This window comes from Ranitomeya imitator, chromosome 3 (assembly GCF_032444005.1).
Source record: "Ranitomeya imitator isolate aRanImi1 chromosome 3, aRanImi1.pri, whole genome shotgun sequence".
Classification (NCBI taxonomy): domain Eukaryota; kingdom Metazoa; phylum Chordata; class Amphibia; order Anura; family Dendrobatidae; genus Ranitomeya; species Ranitomeya imitator.
The window spans coordinates 836,775,721-836,797,967 of NC_091284.1; the positions used below are offsets into that span (position 1 = coordinate 836,775,721).

The 22,247-nt window shown below is 43.0% G+C and overlaps 1 protein-coding gene across 1 annotated transcript in view; it reads left to right on the plus strand.

Moving 5' to 3' along the window:
* The first annotated feature begins 1,725 nt into the window (after window positions 1–1,725).
* LOC138671842 (zinc finger protein 420-like) overlaps window positions 1,726–22,247 on the plus strand; it is a 79,750-nt gene continuing 59,228 nt past the window's right edge. Inside the window, exons 1-6 of the mRNA XM_069759973.1 lie at window positions 1,726–1,900; window positions 20,225–20,335; window positions 20,439–20,606; window positions 20,690–20,813; window positions 20,932–21,020; window positions 21,396–21,453. Coding sequence (XP_069616074.1) covers window positions 20,258–20,335; window positions 20,439–20,606; window positions 20,690–20,813; window positions 20,932–21,020; window positions 21,396–21,453 — 517 coding nt within the window. The 5' untranslated portion in view covers window positions 1,726–1,900; window positions 20,225–20,257. The remainder of the gene's footprint in view (window positions 1,901–20,224; window positions 20,336–20,438; window positions 20,607–20,689; window positions 20,814–20,931; window positions 21,021–21,395; window positions 21,454–22,247) is intronic.

A 22,247-nucleotide genomic window follows, 5' to 3' on the forward strand; every position in this document is an offset into this window, starting at 1 on the left:
CAGCACCATTGTAGCTCGGCTTGGTCTCTGGCTATGTTAAATATGAATTATTGGTTATTCATTTATTACACTCAATTTTATACTGAACACATTGCCTTTTGCTGACATTACATGTACTGCTCCTGTATATTTAGCTCAGAGTAAAAGTTAACACTATATAGAGAGAACATGTGCTCTATGGGACATATATAACCACGGCTCTCTCTTGGGGTCTCTTTACTCTCTTCGGACACTTCGCACTCTACACAGACATCAGATGGACAGATGGTATGGGAATTAGCCACGTACTTCTTAATGGACTTCTACCACGCTTTTGACAAGAGACAGACGCCATTTACCATTCAGGATCACAGGAAAGATGGGGAACAAACTTTCATATGGACAAATGTACAATATCTTTGTAACTATTTCATCTATGTTTTGCTGCAATGATGCTTTTTGGTGGACTATCCAATAAACCACTACATTTTTTATAAGAAATATCATGAAATTTTCTTCAGAGTTTCGCATCTGGTAAAGAGTCCTGAATAAATAAATATACAAAATAAGTATTACAGATGACAAATAGTTATCCATGGAAATTAAGATTGGTTAATTTGGTGGGGGAGGTCGAGCCAGTTGTCAAATGTCCTATCGTGTGGCGGTTGGGGAGTCGGGTGCAGGTGGCAGAAAGTTATGGTGGACTCATTGTAAGTGATAAAAGCTGTTATACAATGGTGGTGAATAGGCTGAACTTTGGTGGATGTGATAATGGTAATGTCATCCAGGGGCAGCTAAGCTGTTAAGCACAGAAATGAGGGTCTTTTGGTCATTGGAGCCCGTGAAGAGGACTGGCTTTGCCACAGTATCAAGTCAGAGCCTGCCGCCCCTAGATTGCTGTATGGGGATCTCATGATGTCAGTGGATATCATTATTATTATATACAGTATCTGCACCAAAAACGCATCAAATACAAGGGAAAAGTCAGAAATAATGCAACAAAAACACAATAATCAGAGCAGATTGTTATTGCATCCTATGGTGTGGACAGCGGCACCAGATCAGAGTCCGGGAGAAGCTGCGTAACACCTCATGTCGTGCTCTAATATTACCTCTCAGGGTCTCCAAAAAGCTGGGTGCCGCCATGTGCTGTGTAACCGATGAGACATGTGCATATATAGTACTGGGATAGTGGTATATTGTACGAGCCGTCAGTACGATGGCTTCTGCCACTAATACCCCATCTACTCTGCCCCTGAGCTCAGGAGGGGCAGCCGCCTGCTGCCACCATGTGTAAGGGTATGTTTCCACGTTAAGGAAGCGCTGCGTTGAGTCACAGCATCAAACACGCAGCTTCCAGATGTTACAGCATAGTGGAGGGGATTTAATGAAATCCCGTCTCCACTATGCGTGGTAACACGCATCCGGCGGCCCTGCGATTCTGGACATGCGGCGCGTCTTTTTAGATTGCAGCATGTCCGTATACATGTGGGGTGCGATGATACCGGATGTGTGCAATGAACACATCCGGCATCATCGCGTCCCCAGAAGGGGGTGGAGCTTTGGGCGGGACTAGTTCGCCGCTCCGTCAAAACCGCCGGCCATCCTGAAGGTGGACACCCTAATACTACGAGTCCTGGGAACTAGGAACCTCCCACCAACAAGATGGCCGCGCTCATTGCAGGGACAGGAAGTCTGCAGCTTAAACTCCGCCCCCTTCTGCTACACTTCCTGCATCACATGCTGGAGAACAGAGAACCAGGAAACCTCCGAGAAAACCTCCCCGGAGACCGGAGAAGACACAGTGACCGCAGCTCCAGGATATTTGTGTTTCCTCCTGTCCCCTCACAGTCCGCAGAGGACGGGATGAAGCAGCCGATCCCCCGGGGTCTGCGGCACTGAGGCTCCTGTGTAATGTGCGGTATGTTTTACTTATTTATTTTACTTACTTATATAGCACTATTAATTCCATATTGCTTTACAGACATTATCATCGCTGTCCTCGAAGGGGCTCACAATCTAAATTCCCTATCAGTATGTCTTTGGAATGTGGGAGGAAACCAGAGAACCCGGAGGAAACCCACGCAAACAAGAGGAGAACATACAAACTCCTTGCAGATGTTGTGCTTGGTGGGATTTAAAACTATTATAGGACTACGGGCCGCAGGGATTTATGGGTTTATTATTACTAGTTATTATTCTGCTGTACAGAAGGCACAAACTAACATGTAACATAAGATAAAAACCATGAAGGAAATGAGTGACGGCCGGTAGACAGAATACAGTCTGAGAGGGCTGACAATCCACACGGGAAGGTGAGTAGAGGTATCAGAAGATTAGGGTAGAGATGTATGGAGAGGACGGGTTATATACTGGAGATTATGTGTGGAGGTATCAGGAGATTAGGGCAGAGATGTATAGAGAGGACAGATTATATACTGGAGATTATGTGTGAGGAGGTATCAGGAGAGAAAGGTACAGATGTACGGAGAGGACAGGTTATATACTGGAGATTATGTGTGGGGAAGTATCAGGAGATTAGTACAGAGATGTATGGAGAGGACAGGTTATATACTGGAGATTATGTGTGGGAGGTATCAGGAGATTTGGGCAGAGATGTATAGAGAGGACAGATTATATACTGGAGATTATGTGTGAGGAGGTATCAGGAGATTAGGGTAGAGATGTATGGAGAGGACGGGTTATATACTGGAGATTATGTGTGGGGAAGTATCAGGAGATTAGTACAGAGATGTATAGAGAGGACAGATTATATACTGGAGATTATGTGTGAGGAGGTATCAGGAGATTAGGGTAGAGATGTATGGAGAGGACGGGTTATATACTGGAGATTATGTGTGGAGGTATCAGGAGATTAGGGCAGAGATGTATAGAGAGGACAGGTTATATACTAGAGATTATGTGTGAGGAGGTATCAGGAGAGTAAGGTAGAGATGTATGGAGAGGACAGGTTATATACTGGAGATTATGTGTGGGGAAGTATCAGGAGATTAGTACAGAGATGTATGGAGAGGACAGGTTATATACTGGAGATTATGTGTGGGAGGTATCAGGAGATTAGGGCAGAGATGTATAGAGAGGACAGATTATATACTGGAGATTATGTGTGAGGAGGTATCAGGAGAGTAGGGTAGAGATGTACGGAGAGGGCAGGTTATATACTGGAGATTATGTATGGAGGTATCAGATTAGGGCAGAGATGTATGGAGAGGACAGGTTATATACTGGAGATTATGTGTGGGAGGTATCAGGAGATTAGGGCAGAGATGTATAGAGAGGACAGATTATATACTGGAGATTATGTGTGAGGAGGTATCAGGAGATTAGGGTAGAGATGTATGGAGAGGACGGGTTATATACTGGAGATTATGTGTGGGAAGTATCAGGAGATTAGTACAGAGATGTATGTAGAGGACGGGTTATATACTGGAGATTATGTGTGGAGGTATCAGGAGATTAGGGCAGAGATGTATAGAGAGGACAGATTATATACTGGAGATTATGTGTGAGGAGGTATCAGGAGAGTAGGGTAGAGATGTACGGAGAGGACAGGTTATATACTGGAGATTATGTGTGGGGAAGTATCAGGAGATTAGTACAGAGATGTATGGAGAGGACAGGTTATATACTGGAGATTATGTGTGGGAGGTATCAGGAGATTAGGGCAGAGATGTATAGAGAGGACAGATTATATACTGGAGATTATATGTGAGGAGGTATCAGGAGATTAGGGTAGAGATGTATGGAGAGGACGGGTTATATACTGGAGATTATGTGGGGAAGTATCAGGAGATTAGTACAGAGATGTATGGAGAGGACAGGTTATATACTGGAGATTATGTGTGGGAGGTATCAGGAGATTAGGGCAGAGATGTATAGAGAGGACAGATTATATACTGGAGATTATGTGTGAGGAGGTATCAGGAGATTAAGGTAGAGATGTATGGAGAGGACGGGTTATATACTGGAGATTATGTGTGGGGAAGTATCAGGAGATTAGTACAGAGATGTATGGAGAGGACGGGTAATATACTGGAGATTATGTGTGGAGGTATCAGGAGATTAGGGCAGAGATGTATAGAGAGGACAGATTATATACTGGAGATTATGTGTGAGGAGGTATCAGGAGAGTAGGGTAGAGATGTACGGAGAGGGCAGGTTATATACTGGAGATTATGTGTGGGAGGTATCAGGAGATTAGGGCAGAGATGTATAGAGAGGACAGATTATATACTGGAGATTATGTGTGAGGAGGTATCAGGAGATTAGGGAAGAGATGTATGGAGAGGACGGGTTATATACTGGAGATTATGTGTGGGGAGGTATAAGGAGATTAGGGTAGAGATGTAGGACATTATTGCAAGAGAGCTTGGCTGAGTAGATTACACAAGAAGGAAAACACACAGCAAGTCAGCAGGATCTAGGAGCAACATGGCAGATGTGACAACCTACATGGTGAGCTGCAGCATGTGCTACATGTTCACAGATCGACCAGAAGAAGAATCCAATTTCACCTGTCAGAAGTGTAGACTAGTGGCCCTTTTAGAAGAAAAGGTGCGGGGTCTGGAAGAAAGAATAGCAACTTTGAAACTCATCAAAGAGAATGAAGACTTTCTAGACAGAACAGAAGCATCTCTACTGGTCACAGAAGGTGCAAAAAGTGTCAGAGAACCTCCAAAAGCAGATGAGTGGAAGCATGTGACCAAAAGAAGCAAGAAGACCATGGAGAAATCACCAACCACACAACTGAAGAACCGATATCAAATCTTTGTAGAGGATGAAGATGGCACACCTAAGAATGAAGCAATACCAGCAAGCAAAAAAGAAAAGGGCACACAGCAACAAGTGACAGCAAAAAGTACAGTCAAGAAGCAACGAAGAGTGGTGGTGGTGGGAGACTCACTACTGAGAGGCACCGAAGCAGCCATCTGCAGACCGGACATAACTGCAAGAGAAGTATGCTGCCTTCCAGGTGCGATGATCAAGGATGTGACCGATAGGATACCAAAGCTCTTCAGCTCCAAGGACGTCCACCCATTTCTTCTGATACATGTTGGCACCAATGACACGGCAAGGAAGGACCTACCGACAATCTGCAAGGACTTTGAAGAGTTGGGGAAGAAAGTAAAGGAACTGGATGCACAGGTAGTTTTTTCTTCTATCCTTCCAGTAGATGGGCATGGCACCAGGAGATGGAACAGGATCCTTGATGCAAACAACTGGCTAAGACGATGGTGCAGACAACAAGGATTTGGATTCCTGGACCACGGTGTGAATTACTGGTATGATGGACTCCTCGCCAGAGACGGACTACACCTCAACAAACCTGGGAAACACACATTCGCCAGAAGACTCGCTACACTCATCAGGAGGGCGTTAAACTAGAAGAAGAGGGGACGGGAAGAAAAACATTAGACTCGAACAAAGACGACCCAGGAAAACATACTCAGAAGGGAGGTAAGAACATTTCTAAAACAATCCACAGTGAGGAGATTGGAACAAAACAAAATCCTCTAAACTGCATGCTCGCAAACGCCAGAAGCCTGACAAACAAGATGGAAGAACTAGAAGCAGAAATATCTACAGGTAACTTTGACATAGTGGGAATAACCGAGACATGGTTAGATGAAAGCTATGACTGGGCAGTTAACTTACAGGGTTACAGTCTGTTTAGAAAGGATCGTAAAAATCGGAGAGGAGGAGGGGTTTGTCTCTATGTAAAGTCTTGTCTAAAGTCCACTTTAAGGGAGGATATTAGCGAAGGGAATGAGGATGTCGAGTCCATATGGGTTGAAATTCATGGAGGGAAAAATGGTAACAAAATTCTCATTGGGGTCTGTTACAAACCCCCAAATATAACAGAAAGCATGGAAAGTCTACTTCTAAAGCAGATAGATGAAGCTGCAACCCATAATGAGGTCCTGGTTATGGGGGACTTTAACTACCCGGATATTAACTGGGAAACAGAAACCTGTGAAACCCATAAAGGCAACAGGTTTCTGCTAATAACCAAGAAAAATTATCTTTCACAATTGGTGCAGAATCCAACCAGAGGAGCAGCACTTTTAGACCTAATACTATCTAATAGACCTGACAGAATAACAAATCTGCAGGTGGTTGGGCATTTAGGAAATAACGACCACAATATTGTGCAGTTTCACCTGTCTTTCACTAGGGGGACTTGTCAGGGAGTCACAAAAACATTGAACTTTAGGAAGGCAAAGTTTGAACAGCTTAGAGATGCCCTTAATCTGGTAGACTGGGACAATATCCTCAGAAATGAGAATACAGATAATAAATGGGAAATGTTTAAGAACATCCTAAATAGGCAGTGTAAGCGGTTTATACCTTGTGGGAATAAAAGGACTAGAAATAGGAAAAACCCAATGTGGCTAAACAAAGAAGTAAGACAGGCAATTAACAGTAAAAAGAAAGCATTTGCACTACTAAAGCAGGATGGCACCATTGAAGCTCTAAAAAACTATAGGGAGAAAAATACTTTATCTAAAAAACTAATTAAAGCTGCCAAAAAGGAAACAGAGAAGCACATTGCTAAGGAGAGTAAAACTAATCCCAAACTGTTCTTCAACTATATCAATAGTAAAAGAATAAAAACTGAAAATGTAGGCCCCTTAAAAAATAGTGAGGAAAGAATGGTTGTAGATGACGAGGAAAAAGCTAACATATTAAACACCTTCTTCTCCACGGTATTCACGGTGGAAAATGAAATGCTAGGTGAAATCCCAAGAAACAATGAAAACCCTATATTAAGGGTCACCAATCTAACCCAAGAAGAGGTGCGAAACCGGCTAAATAAGATTAAAATAGATAAATCTCCGGGTCCGGATGGCATACACCCACGAGTACTAAGAGAACTAAGTAATGTAATAGATAAACCATTATTTCTTATTTTTAGTGACTCTATAGCGACAGGGTCTGTTCCGCAGGACTGGCGCATAGCAAATGTGGTGCCAATATTCAAAAAGGGCTCTAAAAGTGAACCTGGAAATTATAGGCCAGTAAGTCTAACCTCTATTGTTGGTAAAATATTTGAAGGGTTTCTGAGGGATGTTATTCTGGATTATCTCAATGAGAATAACTGTTTAACTCCATATCAGCATGGGTTTATGAGAAATCGCTCCTGTCAAACCAATCTAATCAGTTTTTATGAAGAGGTAAGCTATAGACTGGACCACGGTGAGTCATTGGACGTGGTATATCTCGATTTTTCCAAAGCGTTTGATACCGTGCCGCACAAGAGGTTGGTACACAAAATGAGAATGCTTGGTCTGGGGGAAAATGTGTGTAAATGGGTTAGTAACTGGCTTAGTGATAGAAAGCAGAGGGTGGTTATAAATGGTATAGTCTCTAACTGGGTCGCTGTGACCAGTGGGGTACCGCAGGGGTCAGTATTGGGACCTGTTCTCTTCAACATATTCATTAATGATCTGGTAGAAGGTTTACACAGTAAAATATCGATATTTGCAGATGATACAAAACTATGTAAAGCAGTTAATACAAGAGAAGATAGTATTCTGCTACAGATGGATCTGGATAAGTTGGAAACTTGGGCTGAAAGGTGGCAGATGAGGTTTAACAATGATAAATGTAAGGTTATACACATGGGAAGAGGGAATCAATATCACCATTACACACTGAACGGGAAACCACTGGGTAAATCTGACAGGGAGAAGGACTTGGGGATCCTAGTTAATGATAAACTTACCTGGAGCAGCCAGTGCCAGGCAGCAGCTGCCAAGGCAAACAGGATCATGGGGTGCATTAAAAGAGGTCTGGATACACATGATGAGAGCATTATACTGCCTCTGTACAAATCCCTAGTTAGACCGCACATGGAGTACTGTGTCCAGTTTTGGGCACCGGTGCTCAGGAAGGATATAATGGAACTAGAGAGAGTACAAAGGAGGGCAACAAAATTAATAAAGGGGATGGGAGAACTACAATACCCAGATAGATTAGCGAAATTAGGATTATTTAGTCTAGAAAAAAGACGACTGAGGGGCGATCTAATAACCATGTATAAGTATATAAGGGGACAATACAAATATCTCGCTGAGGATCTGTTTATACCAAGGAAGGTGACGGGCACAAGGGGGCATTCTTTGCGTCTGGAGGAGAGAAGGTTTTTCCACCAACATAGAAGAGGATTCTTTACTGTTAGGGCAGTGAGAATCTGGAATTGCTTGCCTGAGGAGGTGGTGATGGCGAACTCAGTCGAGGGGTTCAAGAGAGGCCTGGATGTCTTCCTGGAGCAGAACAATATTGTATCATACAATTATTAGGTTCTGTAGAAGGACGTAGATCTGGGTATTTATTATGATGGAATATAGGCTGAACTGGATGGACAAATGTCTTTTTTCGGCCTTACTAACTATGTTACTATGTTACTATGTTACTATGTATGGAAAGGACAGGTTATATACTGGAGATTATGTGTGGGGAGGTATCAGGAGATTAGGGCAGAGATGTATGGAGAGGACAGATTATATACTGGAGATTATGTGTGAGGAGGTATCAGGAGAGTAAGGTAGAGATGTACGGAGAGGACAGGTTATATACTGGAGATTATGTGTGGGGAAGTATCAGGAGATTAGTACAGAGATGTATGGAGAGGACAGGTTATATACTGGAGATTATGTGTGGGAGGTATCAGGAGATTAGGGCAGAGATGTATAGAGAGGACAGATTATATACTGGAGATTATGTGTGAGGAGGTATCAAGAGATTAGGGTAGAGATGTATGGAGAGGACGGGTTATATACTAGAGATTATGTGTGGGGAAGTATCAGGAGATTAGTACAGAGATGTATGGAGAGGACAGGTTATATACTGGAGATTATGTGTGGAGGTATCAGGAGATTAGGGCAGAGATGTATAGAGAGGACAGATTATATACTGGAGATTATGTGTGAGGAGGTATCAGGAGAGTAGGGTAGAGATGTACGGAGAGGGCAGGTTATATACTGGAGATTATGTATGGAAGTATCAGATTAGGGCAGAGATGTATGGAGAGGACAGGTTATATACTGGAGATTATGTGTGGGAGGTATCAGGAGATTAGGGCAGAGATGTATATAGAGGACAGATTATATACTGGAGATTATGCGTGAGGAGGTATCAGGAGATTAGGGTAGAGATGTATGGAGAGGACGGGTTATATACTGGAGATTATGTGTGGGAAGTATCAGGAGATTAGTACAGAGATGTATGGAGAGGACGGGTTATATACTGGAGATTATGTGTGGAGGTATCAGGAGATTAGGGCAGAGATGTATAGAGAGGACAGATTATATACTGGAGATTATGTGTGAGGAGGTATCAGGAGAGTAGGGTAGAGATGTACGGAGAGGACAGGTTATATACTGGAGATTATGTGTGGGGAAGTATCAGGAGATTAGTACAGAGATGTATGGAGAGGACAGGTTATATACTGGAGATTATGTGTGGAAGGTATCAGGAGATTAGGGCAGAGATGTATAGAGAGGACAGATTATATACTGGAGATTATATGTGAGGAGGTATCAGGAGATTAGGGTAGAGATGTATGGAGAGGACGGGTTATATACTGGAGATTATGTGTGGGGAAGTATCAGGAGATTAGTACAGAGATGTATGGAGAGGACAGGTTATATACTGGAGATTATGTGTGGGAGGTATCAGGAGATTAGGGCAGAGATGTATAGAGAGGACAGATTATATACTGGAGATTATATGTGAGGAGGTATCAGGAGATTAGGGTAGAGATGTATGGAGAGGACGGGTTATATACTGGAGATTATGTGGGGAAGTATCAGGAGATTAGTACAGACATGTATGGAGAGTACAGGTTATATACTGGAGATTATGTGTGGGAGGTATCAGGAGATTAGGGCAGAGATGTATATAGAGGACAGATTATATACTGGAGATTATGTGTGAGGAGGTATCAGGAGATTAGGGTAGAGATGCATGGAGAGGACGGGTTATATACTGGAGATTATGTGTGGGGAAGTATCAGGAGATTAGTACAGAGATGTATGGAGAGGACAGGTTATATACTGGAGATTATGTGTGGAGGTATCAGGAGATTAGGGCAGAGATGTATAGAGAGGACAGATTATATACTGGAGATTATGTGTGAGGAGGTATCAGGAGAGTAGGGTAGAGATGTACGGAGAGGGCAGGTTATATACTGGAGATTATGTATGGAGGTATCAGATTAGGGGAGAGATGTATGGAGAGGACAGGTTATATACTGGAGATTATGTGTGGGAGGTATCAGGAGATTAGGGCAGAGATGTATAGAGAGGACAGATTATATACTGGAGATTATGTGTGAGGAGGTATCAGGAGATTAGGGTAGAGATGTATGGAGAGGACGGGTTATATACTGGAGATTATGTGTGGGAAGTATCAGGAGATTAGTACAGAGATGTATGGAGAGGACGGTTTATATACTGGAGATTATGTGTGGAGGTATCAGGAGATTAGGGCAGAGATGTATAGAGAGGACAGATTATATACTGGAGATTATGTGTGAGGAGGTATCAGGAGAGTAGGGTAGAGATGTACGGAGAGGACAGGTTATATACTGGAGATTATGTGTGGGGAAGTATCAGGAGATTAGTACAGAGATGTATGGAGAGGACAGGTTATATACTGGAGATTATGTGTGGGAGGTATCAGGAGATTAGGGCAGAGATGTATAGAGAGGACAGATTATATACTGGAGATTATATGTGAGGAGGTATCAGGAGATTAGGGTAGAGATGTATGGAGAGGACGGGTTATATACTGGAGATTATGTGTGGGGAAGTATCAGGAGATTAGTACAGAGATGTATGGAGAGGACAGGTTATATACTGGAGATTATGTGTGGGAGGTATCAGGAGATTAGGGCAGAGATGTATAGAGAGGACAGATTATATACTGGAGATTATATGTGAGGAGGTATCAGGAGATTAGGGTAGAGATGTATGGAGAGGACGGGTTATATACTGGAGATTATGTGGGGAAGTATCAGGAGATTAGTACAGAGATGTATGGAGAGGACAGGTTATATTACTGGAGATTATGTGTGGGAGGTATCAGGAGATTAGGGCAGAGATGTATATAGAGGACAGATTATATACTGGAGATTATGTGTGAGGAGGTATCAGGAGATTAGGGTAGAGATGTATGGAGAGGACGGGTTATATACTGGAGATTATGTGTAGGGAAGTATCAGGAGATTAGTACAGAGATGTATGGAGAGGACGGGTAATATACTGGAGATTATGTGTGGAGGTATCAGGAGATTAGGGCAGAGATGTATAGAGAGGACAGATTATATACTTGAGATTATGTGTGAGGAGGTATCAGGAGAGTAGGGTAGAGATGTACGGAGAGGGCAGGTTATATACTGGAGATTATGTATGGAGGTATCAGGAGATTAGGGCAGAGATGTATGGAGAGGACAGGTTATATACTGGAGATTATGTGTGGGAGGTATCAGGAGATTAGGGCAGAGATGTATAGAGAGGACAGATTATATACTGGAGATTATGTGTGAGGAGGTATCAGGAGATTAGGGAAGAGATGTATATAGAGGACAGATTATATACTGGAGATTATGTGTGAGGAGGTATCAGGAGATTAGGGTAGAGATGTATGGAGAGGACGGGTTATATACTGGAGATTATGTGTAGGGAAGTATCAGGAGATTAGTACAGAGATGTATGGAGAGGACGGGTAATATACTGGAGATTATGTGTGGAGGTATCAGGAGATTAGGGCAGAGATGTATAGAGAGGACAGATTATATACTGGAGATTATGTGTGAGGAGGTATCAGGAGAGTAGGGTAGAGATGTACGGAGAGGGCAGGTTATATACTGGAGATTATGTATGGAGGTATCAGGAGATTAGGGCAGAGATGTATGGAGTGGACAGGTTATATACTGGAGATTATGTGTGGGAGGTATCAGGAGATTAGGGCAGAGATGTATAGAGAGGACAGATTATATACTGGAGATTATGTGTGAGGAGGTATCAGGAGATTAGGGAAGAGATGTATGGAGAGGACGGGTTATATACTGGAGATTATGTGTGGGGAGGTATAAGGAGATTAGGGTAGAGATGTATGGAGAGGACGGGTTATATACTGGAGATTATGTGGGGAAGTATCAGGAGATTAGTACAGACATGTATGGAGAGGACAGGTTATATACTGGAGATTATGTGTGGGAGGTATCAGGAGATTAGGGCAGAGATGTATATAGAGGACAGATTATATACTGGAGATTATGTGTGAGGAGGTATCAGGAGATTAGGGTAGAGATGCATGGAGAGGACGGGTTATATACTGGAGATTATGTGTGGGGAAGTATCAGGAGATTAGTACAGAGATGTATGGAGAGGACAGGTTATATACTGGAGATTATGTGTGGAGGTATCAGGAGATTAGGGCAGAGATGTATAGAGAGGACAGATTATATACTGGAGATTATGTGTGAGGAGGTATCAGGAGAGTAGGGTAGAGATGTACGGAGAGGGCAGGTTATATACTGGAGATTATGTATGGAGGTATCAGATTAGGGGAGAGATGTATGGAGAGGACAGGTTATATACTGGAGATTATGTGTGGGAGGTATCAGGAGATTAGGGCAGAGATGTATAGAGAGGACAGATTATATACTGGAGATTATGTGTGAGGAGGTATCAGGAGATTAGGGTAGAGATGTATGGAGAGGACGGGTTATATACTGGAGATTATGTGTGGGAAGTATCAGGAGATTAGTACAGAGATGTATGGAGAGGACGGTTTATATACTGGAGATTATGTGTGGAGGTATCAGGAGATTAGGGCAGAGATGTATAGAGAGGACAGATTATATACTGGAGATTATGTGTGAGGAGGTATCAGGAGAGTAGGGTAGAGATGTACGGAGAGGACAGGTTATATACTGGAGATTATGTGTGGGGAAGTATCAGGAGATTAGTACAGAGATGTATGGAGAGGACAGGTTATATACTGGAGATTATGTGTGGGAGGTATCAGGAGATTAGGGCAGAGATGTATAGAGAGGACAGATTATATACTGGAGATTATATGTGAGGAGGTATCAGGAGATTAGGGTAGAGATGTATGGAGAGGACGGGTTATATACTGGAGATTATGTGTGGGGAAGTATCAGGAGATTAGTACAGAGATGTATGGAGAGGACAGGTTATATACTGGAGATTATGTGTGGGAGGTATCAGGAGATTAGGGCAGAGATGTATAGAGAGGACAGATTATATACTGGAGATTATATGTGAGGAGGTATCAGGAGATTAGGGTAGAGATGTATGGAGAGGACGGGTTATATACTGGAGATTATGTGGGGAAGTATCAGGAGATTAGTACAGAGATGTATGGAGAGGACAGGTTATATTACTGGAGATTATGTGTGGGAGGTATCAGGAGATTAGGGCAGAGATGTATATAGAGGACAGATTATATACTGGAGATTATGTGTGAGGAGGTATCAGGAGATTAGGGTAGAGATGTATGGAGAGGACGGGTTATATACTGGAGATTATGTGTAGGGAAGTATCAGGAGATTAGTACAGAGATGTATGGAGAGGACGGGTAATATACTGGAGATTATGTGTGGAGGTATCAGGAGATTAGGGCAGAGATGTATAGAGAGGACAGATTATATACTGGAGATTATGTGTGAGGAGGTATCAGGAGAGTAGGGTAGAGATGTACGGAGAGGGCAGGTTATATACTGGAGATTATGTATGGAGGTATCAGGAGATTAGGGCAGAGATGTATGGAGAGGACAGGTTATATACTGGAGATTATGTGTGGGAGGTATCAGGAGATTAGGGCAGAGATGTATAGAGAGGACAGATTATATACTGGAGATTATGTGTGAGGAGGTATCAGGAGATTAGGGAAGAGATGTATATAGAGGACAGATTATATACTGGAGATTATGTGTGAGGAGGTATCAGGAGATTAGGGTAGAGATGTATGGAGAGGACGGGTTATATACTGGAGATTATGTGTAGGGAAGTATCAGGAGATTAGTACAGAGATGTATGGAGAGGACGGGTAATATACTGGAGATTATGTGTGGAGGTATCAGGAGATTAGGGCAGAGATGTATAGAGAGGACAGATTATATACTGGAGATTATGTGTGAGGAGGTATCAGGAGAGTAGGGTAGAGATGTACGGAGAGGGCAGGTTATATACTGGAGATTATGTATGGAGGTATCAGGAGATTAGGGCAGAGATGTATGGAGAGGACAGGTTATATACTGGAGATTATGTGTGGGAGGTATCAGGAGATTAGGGCAGAGATGTATAGAGAGGACAGATTATATACTGGAGATTATGTGTGAGGAGGTATCAGGAGATTAGGGAAGAGATGTATGGAGAGGACGGGTTATATACTGGAGATTATGTGTGGGGAGGTATAAGGAGATTAGGGTAGAGATGTATGGAAAGGACAGGTTATATACTGGAGATTATGTGTGGGGAGGTATCAGGAGATTAGGGCAGAGATGTATAGAGAGGACAGATTATATACTGGAGATTATGTGTGAGGAGGTATCAGGAGAGTAGGGTAGAGATGTACGGAGAGGACAGGTTATATACTGGAGATTATGTGTGGGGAAGTATCAGGAGATTAGTACAGAGATGTATGGAGAGGACAGGTTATATACTGGAGATTATGTGTGGGAGGTATCAGGAGATTTGTGCAGAGATGTATAGAGAGGACAGATTATATACTGGAGATTATGTGTGAGGAGGTATCAGGAGATTAGGGTAGAGATGTATGGAGAGGACGGGTTATATACTGGAGATTATGTGTGGGGAAGTATCAGGAGATTAGTACAGAGATGTATAGAGAGGACAGATTATATACTGGAGATTATGTGTGAGGAGGTATCAGGAGATTAGGGTAGAGATGTATGGAGAGGACGGGTTATATACTGGAGATTATGTGTGGAGGTATCAGGAGATTAGGGCAGAGATGTATAGAGAGGACAGATTATATACTGGAGATTATGTGTGAGGAGGTATCAGGAGAGTAAGGTAGAGATGTACAGAGAGGACAGGTTATATACTGGAGATTATGTGTGGGGAAGTATCAGGAGATTAGTACAGAGATGTATGGAGAGGACAGGTTATATACTGGAGATTATGTGTGGGAGGTATCAGGAGATTAGGGCAGAGATGTATAGAGAGGACAGATTATATACTGGAGATTATGTGTGAGGAGGTATCACGAGATTAGGGTAGAGATGTATGGAGAGGACGGGTTATATACTGGAGATTATGTGTGGGAAGTATCAGGAAATTAGTACAGAGATGTATGGAGAGGACGGGTTATATACTGGAGATTATGTGTGGAGGTATCAGGAGATTAGGGCAGAGATGTATAGAGAGGACAGATTATATACTGGAGATTATGTGTGAGGAGGTATCAGGAGAGTAGGGTAGAGATGTACGGAGAGGACAGGTTATATACTGGAGATTATGTGTGGGGAAGTATCAGGAGATTAGTACAGAGATGTATGGAGAGGACAGGTTATATACTGGAGATTATGTGTGGGAGGTATCAGGAGATTAGGGCAGAGATGTATAGAGAGGACAGATTATATACTGGAGATTATATGTGAGGAGGTATCAGGAGATTAGGGTAGAGATGTATGGAGAGGACGGGTTATATACTGGAGATTATGTGTGGGTAAGTATTAGGAGATTAGTACAGAGATGTATGGAGAGGACAGGTTATATACTGGAGATTATATGTGAGGAGGTATCAGGAGATTAGGGTAGAGATGTATGGAGAGGACGGGTTATATACTGGAGATTATGTGGGGAAGTGTCAGGAGATTAGTACAGAGATGTATGGAGAGGACAGGTTATATACTGGAGATTATGTGTGGGAGGTATCAGGAGATTAGGGCAAAGATGTATATAGAGGACAGATTATATACTGGAGATTATGTGTGAGGAGGTATCAGGAGATTAGGGTAGAGATGTATGGAGAGGACGGGTTATATACTGGAGATTATGTGTGGGGAAGTATCAGGAGATTAGTACAGAGATGTATGGAGAGGACGGGTAATATACTGGAGATTATGTGTGGAGGTATCAGGAGATTAGGGCAGAGATGTATAGAGAGGACAGATTATATACTGGAGATTATGTGTGAGGAGGTATCAGGAGAGTAGGGTAGAGATGTATGGAGAGGGCAGGTTATATACTGGAGATTATGTATGGAAGTATCAGGAGATTAGGGCAGAGATGTATGGAGAGGACAGGTTATATACTGGAGATTATGTGTGGGAGGTATCAGGAGATTAGGGCAGAGATGTATAGAGAGGACAGATTATATACTGGAGATTATGTGTGAGGAGGTATCAGGAGATTAGGGAAGAGATGTATGGAGAGGACGGGTTATATACTGGAGATTATGTGTGGGGAGGTATAAGGAGATTAGGGTAGAGATGTATGGAAAGGACAGGTTATATACTGGAGATTATGTGTGAGGAGGTATCAGGAGATTAGGGCAGAGATGTATAGAGAGGACAGATTATATACTGGAGATTATGTGTGAGGAGGTATCAGGAGAGTAGGGTAGAGATGTACGGAGAGGACAGGTTATATACTGGAGATTATGTGTGAGGAAGTATCAGGAGATTAGTACAGAGATGTATGGAGAGGACAGGTTATATACTGGAGATTATGTGTGGGAGGTATCAGGAGATTAGGGCAGAGATGTATAGAGAGGACAGATTATATACTGGAGATTATATGTGAGGAGGTATCAGGAGATTAGGGTAGAGATGTATGGAGAAGACGGGTTATATACTGGAGATTATGTGTGGGGAAGTATCAGGAGATTAGTACAGAGACGTATGGAGAGGACAGGTTATATACTGGAGATTATGTGTGGAGGTATCAGGAGATTAGGGCAGAGATGTATAGAGAGGACAGATTATATACTGGAGATTATGTGTGAGGAGGTATCAGGAGATTAGAGTAGAGATGTATGGAGAGGACAGGTTATATACTGGAGATTGTGTGGAGGTATCAGGAGATTAGGACAGAGATGTATGGAGAGGACAGGTTATATACTGGAGATTGTGTGGAGGTATCAGGAGATGCAGACAGAGATGTATGGAGCGGACAGGTTATATACTGGAGATTATGTGTGGGGAGGTATCAGGAGATTAGGGTAGAGATGTATGGAGAGGGCAGGTTATATACTGGAAATTGTGTGAAGGTATCAGGAGATTAGGCAGAGATGTATGGAGAGGACAGGTTATATACTGGAGATTGTGTGGAGGTATCAGGAGATGCAGACAGAGATGTATGGAGCGGACAGGTTATATACTGGAGATTATGTGTGGGGAGGTATCAGGAGATTAGGGTAGAGATGTATGGAGAGGGCAGGTTATATACTGGAAATTGTGTGAAGGTATCAGGAGATTAGGCAGAGATGTATGGAGAGGACAGGTTATATACTGGAAATTGTGTGAAGGTATCAGGAGATTAGGCAGAGATGTATGGAGCGGACAGGTTATATACTGGAGATTATGTGTGGGGAGGTATAAGGAGATTAGGGTAGAGATGTATGGAAAGGACAGGTTATATACTGGAGATTATGTGTGGGGAGGTATAAGGAGATTAGAGCAGAGATGTATGGAGAGGACAGGTTATATACTGGAGATTATGTGTGGGGAGGTATAAGGAGATTAGGGTAGAGATGTATGGAAAGGACAGGTTATATACTGGAGATTATGTGTGGGGAGGTATCAGGAGATTAGGGCAGAGATGTATGGAGAGGACAGGTTATATACTGGAGATGATGTGCGGGGAGGTATCAAGAGATTAGGGCAGAGATGTATGGAGAGGACAGGTTATATACTGGAGATTATGTGTGGATGTATCAGGAGATTAGGGTAGAGATGTATGGAGAGGACAGGTTATATACTGGAGATTATGTGTGCGGAGGTATCAGGAGATTAGGGCAGAGATGTATGGAGAGGACAGGTTATATACTGGAGATTGTGTGGGGACAGGGGTGGATTAAGGGTAGCCAGGGCCCCGGGCTGTTCAGACACTGTGGGCCCCCCCGGGTCATGTGACGGGGGTCATGTGACGGGGGTCATGTGACAGGGGTCATGATATACCCGAACCAGATTATTCCAGAAAAATGGCCGGGCCCTACTCTACTGTAACCTATTGAATATTTGTTAAAATCTGCAATACAATTTAGATATATTTTGACCAATAATATCACATACAAGGAACAAATACCACCGCACCATGACCAGACCACAAATTACAACCACAGTGATCGAATAATATCACATACAAGGAACAAATACCACCGAACCATGTCAAGACCACATATTACCACTTGGTGACCAAATAGCACATACAAGGGACAAATACCACAACACCATTTCCAGACCACATATCACCACCAAATAGTGACTGAATACTACAATACTGATCAGTAATAAAAAAAAACAAAACAAAACACAATACTATCACCACAAGTGCCAGTATTCACAGGAGATCTGTACTTAGTATGCAATGTCTGTATAGAGGTAATACAGAGATCACTGGTGACATTATACACAGGAGCTCTGTATATAGTATACAGTATGAAAACCACCAAAAGAAAAAAATGATGCAACTGGTCAATTTTATAGAAAAAAATCAATAGGAACTTTATTAATATCGATTAAAAACACAGCATCAGACCAAATTGGGACAAAGGGTGAAACTGGAACAGGAACACCCTATACACTCCGTGTGATACATAGGTGACTGACACCATCACCCGGCACAACAGCCAAACTCCAGGTATCTAAATGTAGACGTGTTTTTAGTCCGAAAATATGGACTGATACCAGCTGTAGCTGCTATAGAAATAATGGCATTATACAATCTCCTGCTATCCTAGCACTGTCCGCTGGTATAGCTAGAATACACACCCCCACATAACATTACTGCCAGAGGTCCCAAAAAAAACGCCGTATAGTCGGCAACCAGTATTACCTCTATAGTGGGGGTACCAAGGTAAGGCGGGAGTCCGGGTGAAAGCGTCTGCCCCGACGTGCGTTTCGGACCAAATCCTTTTTCAAGGTATGTGTGGGGAGGTATCAGGAGATTAGGACAGAGATGTATGGAGAGGACAGATTATATACTGGAGATTATGTGTGGGGAGGTATCAGGAGATTAGGACAGAGATGTATGGAGAGGACAGATTATATACTGGAGATTATGTGTGGGGAGGTATCAGGAGATTAGGACAGAGATGTATGGAGAGGACAGATTATATACTGGAGATTATGTGTGGGGAGGTATCAGGAGATTAGGACAGAGATGTATGGAGAGGACAGGTTATATACTGAAGATAATGTGTAGAAGGTACCAGGAGTTTAGGGCAGAGATGTATGGAGATGACAGGTTATATACTGGAAAAGATGGAAGAGGGTTCCAGGAAAGCCTTAACACTCCAACAAAAAGGGCAAAATGAGGAGATGGTGTTTGAATTGGAGACAAAATGGAGACAAAATGTTCAATTAGCAGTGTACAGTATAGGTACCTTCACACTGAACAACTTTCCAATGAGAACTACAGCGATCCGTGACGTAGCAGCGTCCTGGATAGCGATCTCATTGTGTTTGACACGCAGCAGCGATCAGGATCCCGCTGTGACATCGCTGGTCGTAGCTAGAAGTCCGGAATTTTATTTGGTCGTCAGGTCGGCGTGATTCGTCATGTTTGACATCAAAAGCAACGATGCCAGCAATGGTTTTTCAACAACCAGCGAGAACGATAAGTACGTCACTGGATCGCTCCTGCATCGTTCAGCTGTTGCCGGTGTTTGACGTCTCCTAGCGACCTAAACAGCGACGCTGCAGCGATCGGCTCGTTGTCTATATCGCTGCAGCGTCGCTAAATGTGACGGTACCTTTAGAGATGGATGAGTCTGTGACAATAATACAGTAGATGAAAACATTGTATTAGGAAAGAGTGGTCTACTGTGGCAATGGCAGAGGACAGGTCTAGAAGGAGAAAGATGGAGTAATGTTTTGAACCATTTTCCCAAATTCTAAGCCACTTTACACAACATTTAAGATGTCCGTCCAAATTTTCTCACTCAGTCCTCCTTGTCAATCCTCCAGTTCTTTGACGGCTAAAGTTTTTTTTTTTAATAGAAGTTGAACGTTTCCATTGATGACCCTCAAAGAATGGAGCAGGATAGAAGCCACATGGCTGCTCGGATACTAGACCTCACCCTGGAGATAATCTACTGGATCACTGGAGAGGTGAGAACTTCATAGCACATCACTAGGAATAAAGCAGGGAAATGACGGGAAAGGTGAAGGATCCTTAGAATAGATGTAGTGATCGGCGTCTCCTCATACGCAGGATCACAAAGTAATGAAGACGTCATCTGGGGAGTGTGTGACCCCCCTTGTGTCAGGAGGGCCGAGCAGGACCCCGAGTGACATCACCGAGCCGCCACCTCATTCTCTGATCCATGAGCAGAAGATCCTAGAACTGACCAATAGGATCACTGAGCTGCTGAGCGGAGAGGTGAGCGCTGCCGGGAATGTTGGGACATTATATAATAACGCCGGTTGAGGAGTCTGCTAATGACGGGTCATTGTGTATGTCAGGTTCCTATAAGGTGCCAGGACGTCACCGTCTATTTCTCCATGGAGGAGTGGGAGTATATAGAAGGACACAAGGATCTGTACAAGGACGTCATGATGGAGGATCACCAGCCCCTCACATCTCCGGGTAAGAGGAGACCTTCCTGATTGTAGAGGAGAGGCCGGGTCTGAGGTCACCTAGACTCCCCATCATCTGATCATCACATGTAGACGATGTATTCAGTCACTGTGTATATTTCCTATAGATGGATTCAGTCCAGGAATTCCACCAGAGAGAAGTCCCAGTCCTCTATATTCCCAAGAGAAAAAGCTTAATGTCCTCCTGGATCATCAGGTAGATGGAGCTGAGATTTCTTCAAATCCTCTATAGACCGATGTAATGAAGCTTTCTACCAACCTTCTCCAGCAGCAGTGAAGTGTCTGCTGGGGTCAGTAGCGGCTACAGATAGTTTCTGGTTTCCTAAAAGATTGTTGAGTTTCTAAAATGTTGGACAGTTGCTTGGCCAATAATAATCTGTGAAGATGAGAGCACAGTTCTACCGCGTACGTAGATGGAAATAACACCACAATGGGTGAAAGTTGAGTGATCATCATGTCTTTTAGGTCAAATTGGTTCTTTACTTCTAGTGGTTTTTATTGTCAGCTAGTATGAGATAAACTGGTGTTAGTTTTTCTTTTTTTTCTCTTTTTTTATTTTGGATTCTTGAAGGAAAGTCACGGTGAAACGACGAATCGACACGAAAAACCCTTATCCAAGTCAGTGAATGGTAAGAACCTTTTATAAACTCTGTGTTTGTTTTATCTGCTTAATTTACTGACTGAATGTATAACCTCCAGTCTTATTATCCCCCCTGTTATATGACATCTAGCCCCTCAACCCCCCCTGTGTTTAACCTTCGCCTCCCCATATGCCGTCTGCCTTTACTAACATGTGACAGAACGGCCGGTGGTTCCCAGCTCACTGATTCCAGCGCGGTCCTGTGGTAGGAGCCACAGGTGTAACAAGTTTATGACATTTCTTTCCCCATCACCTGTTGGTGATATTTTTAAGAGTTAGAAGGAACTGCAGCAACTCCGCCACAAAGTGGAGACCCTGTAGCATTATAGAATGGAAGGCCATGTGCTGAGGAGCAGAGGGCAGAAAAATCACCATCACTCTGCTGTCCCCATGAATGCAGAATCCAGACCTCCTCTGGTATTAACATTATCAGGGAGCTTCATGGCTGAGCAACTGCATGGATCCTTCCATCACCAAGCACAATGCCGAGAGTGAGATGGAGTGATGTAAAGCCACCAGCACTGGACCCTGGAGGAAACATGTCCTGTGCAGTGAAGGATCGCACTTCTCTATTTGTATCTGATGGAGGAGTCTGGGTTTGGCGATTCCAGGAGAATGTTCTGCATTGTTTCTACTGTACAGATTGTGGAAGAGGATAATGCTAGCTACTTTCAGTATTATATTGAACCCAAAATGGATGACAGAATGGCAGTGACTTGTTGATGTAACAGTTGCTCTACTGACAGATGACTGTGGGGAGACTGCGACATTTGGTGTAATGTT